At 31.8% G+C, this 4,835-nt stretch overlaps 1 protein-coding gene across 1 annotated transcript in view; it reads right to left on the bottom strand.

Annotated features, from left to right (window-relative positions):
* LOC111089896 (zinc finger protein 214-like) overlaps positions 1-4,835 on the bottom strand; it is a 25,585-nt gene that overhangs the window by 7,005 nt on the left and 13,745 nt on the right. The window contains exon 4 of the mRNA XM_022403138.1: positions 1,249-1,402. Within this exon, the coding sequence (XP_022258846.1) occupies positions 1,249-1,402 (154 nt within the window). The remainder of the gene's footprint in view (positions 1-1,248; positions 1,403-4,835) is intronic.

The raw sequence follows: 4,835 nt of genomic DNA, 5'->3' as shown, positions 1-4,835 counted from the left end.
CAAACTTAATCTTAAAATAGTTTGTAATGTTTTGTCATCATTTATTCACATTAAACTTTTCACTCAATAAGTAGAAATAAAAGACAAACCAAACACGGATCTATAAACTTCAAATTAATCCTGTCTAATATGATTCAATAAATGTTAAAAAAGTTTTTGACTTTCTCGCTATGGTTAGGTCAAAGTGCATGTCCCAGCTTAAGTTATTTACATTCAAAATTTAAATAAATATTTTATCATCATTGTACATGAAAAACTTGACATTAAAATATAGTTAATGAATCCAACTGTAATATTATGTAACTTTTAAGATCTTGACTTTATAAGCAAATATTTTTGAAAAATCTTCAATCTTCTCTAGTATGAGAGCTGCAACATTTGTTGCAGACCCACTTGCCACATCTCATCTTTCACATATTGTAAACAGATCTCTGAATTTTATATTACATTGTTTATAACCAATAGAAAGCTAATGTTTTAATTTATCAAATGATGTATTATATTACATTATTTATAACCAATAGAAAGGTAACGTTTTAATCTATCAAATGATGTATTATATTACATTGTTTATAACCAATAGAAAGGTAACGTTTTAATCTATCAAATGATGTATTATATTACATTGTTTACAACCAATAGAAAGGTATTAATTAGACGTGGGCAATAAAACAATAATATTAGGTAGAAATAGATGTATACTGTTAGGAGCTTTAAACTATTCATGATACACAAATTACAGTTTCATGTTATAATTTGCAGTCATTCTAGAAAGAAAAAAATTTTAATTTAGATTTGTTTTTTATGGTGGTTACAAAGTTGGTCAAATTGACAGATTGCTTATAGCTTTAGGGTAAATAAAATATAATTTTACTGAAAAAATGTTTGATATTTATTTAAAATATAAGAGATTACTCAAATGAAATTTGACAATTTTAAGATGAAGAAAGTTTTTCTTATCTTAACAGGAAAGTCACTTTGTACTTGGAGTTGTCAACACACTGACTACATATATTCATAAATAAATTTTCAGTAAAAAATGCTTAAAAAAAAATCTGCTTTTTTGTGTACAAAAGACTAGCAATGTTTACTGAATTTTCTCAAGATACAAAAACATATTAAAAGTTACAGTATAGAAACTTTTATGTTTACGTTAGGGTTACAAGGTCAGTTTCATCAACCAAATTCATATGGTAGGTGTTGAGCCAGTATCAATGAACTTATGTTTTAGGTGATGGTTGTACTTACCAGATGTTCTTTGATGTTCAGTTTCTATTTTCACATTCCTAACATTATAATGTGAAATGTCCTGGTCCTCATCATCACTGTAACAGAACTTTAAAATAACATCTTGTTGTTGCAGATCCCCAGGCTGCTCTGATTTCACTCGAACACATACGTTCTAAAATCAAAGAACAGTTGAAAATGTTAACAGAAATAACAGCCAGTGTTAACAATCTCCACAGTTAACTAACTTAAAACATGATATAATTGAAAAACTAGCATTCCAAACTTAGTTATGCATGCAAACTGTACTAAAACTATTAAAATACTAATTTCATGTCTGATTCTATAGGCAAACAAAACTAATAGGAAAAATTTAGAGAAATGGAGTTTCATTTCTGCTACTTGTAGTTTGATATTTTGGATTCACATACAATATAAAGAAATTATTCTAGAGGAAACACCAGTAGTTACCTACTCATCCATGTGCCCAAAGTATGCCACCTCACACTGACTGATTGCTACAGGGAGAAGGGGGTAGAGACGATGATATCACCAGAGAAGATGACATAATAGTTCCATGAAGTGGCAACAGAGGGCTCACTGCTCAAATGCCATGACAGGCAGACATGACAAAAAATTCTCCAAAAATATGTTGCTATTTCCACAAAGTGGAAACAGAGGGCATAATGGTATTAGTCTTATGGTATTAGCAGTCTTAAAACTAATAATTTAATCATTAAATATAATTTACAAAGGTTGACAGCATACATGTTTCAATGTACACTTTTGTTTTCATTTATACATTTATTCGTATTACATGTGTTTCACAAAAGTGGCCAATGGTACTAAGGGTGTTGCATACAGGTTTCAGCATGTCTCATTATTTTTTGTTTACTTGTATTTCTATAGGATACGTTTTGAATGCATTCCAAAAATGATTTTATCATACTTAATATTTTTCTTATAAATATTGAACACGACAGCTGACTTTTTATATGATTTAGTACACATTTAACATATACTGATTATAGTTTCTATACTTAAGCATACTTGTTATATTTAATGTCCTGAAAAAGACACTTATTTAAATATCATGCAATAATTTAACAAAAAAGCTTGCACCTTCACTAGTTTTACTTTATGCTATCCCTGTAATGATGTTTTTCACAAAATAGTTCAATTTTTCATTTTGTTGTTTGTTACAATGAAGGACAAGAAAATACACAACTGATTAGTTTTTACTTTCTATATTTAAGCATACTTTTTCCAATTATTGTCCTAAAAAGGATGCTTAATTGAATATCATGCATTTTCACTAGTTTGTCTTTATCCATATAACTATGTTTTTGACCAGATACATAATTTCAGTTATGTACTTTTTACAGTGTTTCTATGAGCCAAAGATGTTATCATTATTAAAGATACTGTTACTTTAGACAGACAATGTTCCATAGGACACCTGCTGTTTCACTTTCACAAGTCAATGAGATAACTACTATAATATACATATTATCCAATATTTGATTGAGGCAGCTGTTATAACCAATAATTTATGTTACATACTTTTATCATCATGAAAAGAACAGTTATTTTGCTACAACTAAATATAATCAATGAACGACTTACTGTTTAACTATTATTTACTTGATGTTCTACAACTAAAATAAGATGATTTGTCCTAATAAGGATGCTTAATTTTATGCTTAACTTTATAAGTCAGTTGCATTTAAAGGTTCTATGTAAATAACAATTGCTGTTGTTACCTCTGTCTAGAAGAGCTTGTTTCTTACAAACTACATATAGTCTATACATTTGCTTGGTCTCTAAGTCTATTCCTGACATGAGTCACGTGTTTGATATTCAAGACCACTGACTGGCTCAATAGACTTTGGTCTTATAAAATATACAGGGCAGGATGTCAAGTTATAAGCTTTTTTGACCTTTTGTATTTTCTAAAACAATTAACGCTTTCATTTGGTTGTAGAACATTATCTGACTCATGGTTTTACTACAAGAAGAGGGTGATCAATATGGCAGAAAATTTTTATGAAAAACAAAAGTTGAATAAGACAATTATAAGACACTTGGCCTATTCATATATGGTCCTCTAGCCCTAGCCACATAGTCTGTTTGTTTCCACCCTACATGTCTTATCTTCTTTACTGGGTGAAGAGCATACCTGTTCCACAAGTAGTGCAATACCCCACAGGAGTGCTTTGTATTTTAAACTGTCTACATTGATATACAGTTTTACAATTTGTTGTGAAAAAGATTTTCTGTTTGCATGATAGTAATATTTTTGTCACTGCTAATGACAACGTGAACTGATATGGAAACATGTAGAATATTTTTAAAACACTTTACTCACCTCCTATTTTTATATATATTTTTTTTAATAGTGGTTGCTCTCCACTTGATTATTCGTTTTTGTGCCTTCACCAGCCTCTCCATCTTTCCATTGCGAGATTTTAGCTATGGCGGAACAGAGGAAGTACCCTCTTCCCACCCTTCCTCCCAACTGACTTGCCAGTGTAATTGGGTTTGTATATGCCAAACCTCAAAAGTGAGGATTGTGTTGCAAGGGTAAAGGGAGCTTCCTTTCTTAGTATAGAGGGTGCAATGGGATTTGTGGAGGGTGGCCACATGATCAGCACATGTTTCTTCAATGATGCAAAAATATAAGGGTATAAAAGACTGGTGCATTTTTAAAAAGTTTACCAATACCTAGAGGGCAAATGTAGGTTGAGATAGCTATGAGTGAGAGAAAGTAAGTAAGTACCTATTGGAGATACAGTTTCAGTGTTAGTACATGTTAATTTCCAAAACAGTACTACCTCTGCTCCTCCATAGAGGACCGTATAAGCCAAGTGTGGTCTGCCCAGGCAGAAAACATCCAGGGGGAAGCATCTTGGGATACAATGTATTATGCCAAGAGTGGTCCAAGGACAAAAACAACATGGAAGTGCCTTGCATAACTTTGTAATAAATCATTCAGGAGAAGAACCTTGGGATACAATGTATTATGCCAAGTGCGGTCCAAGGACAAAAACAGCATGGAAGTGCCTTGCATAAATTTGTAATAAATCATCCAGGAGAAGAACCTTGGGATACAATGTATTATGCCAAGTGCGGTCCAAGGATAAAAAGAACATGGAAGTGCCTTGCATAAGTTTGTAATAAAACAAAATTGATATCAATTTAGCCAAGTGAGGTCCACCCATGCAAGAACATCTTCGTGAGGAAACCTCCATGATCCACCACTCCAGCAACTGGGAACTGTAAGTGGCAAAAACCCCTGTGCTCCACTAGAAGAAAAAGGGAAAGGGAGGAAATGCATTTGAGGGTCTGGAGGAATGACCCACTGGAGACAGAGCAATGAGCGTCTGTGTTATCCTATTTTGAAAAGTAGAAACACCTGGATTGTAAGAATCGGATGGGCAAAAATCCCCATCTGCTTTACTCATGAAGTCCATGAGTGACAGTTTTCTAGAAGTATTATATATATACACACACATATATATATATATATATATATATACATAATACTATTAATATTATTTATTACTGTTTACATGGTATCATAGATATATGATTTTATATACCATAGT

The sequence above is a fragment of the Limulus polyphemus genome, unplaced genomic scaffold (genome assembly GCF_000517525.1).
Source record: "Limulus polyphemus unplaced genomic scaffold, Limulus_polyphemus-2.1.2 Scaffold7764, whole genome shotgun sequence".
NCBI lineage: Eukaryota > Metazoa > Arthropoda > Merostomata > Xiphosura > Limulidae > Limulus > Limulus polyphemus.
The sequence above is the reverse complement of the archived record's forward strand: the minus strand, read 5'-3'. Positions and strand labels throughout refer to the sequence as shown.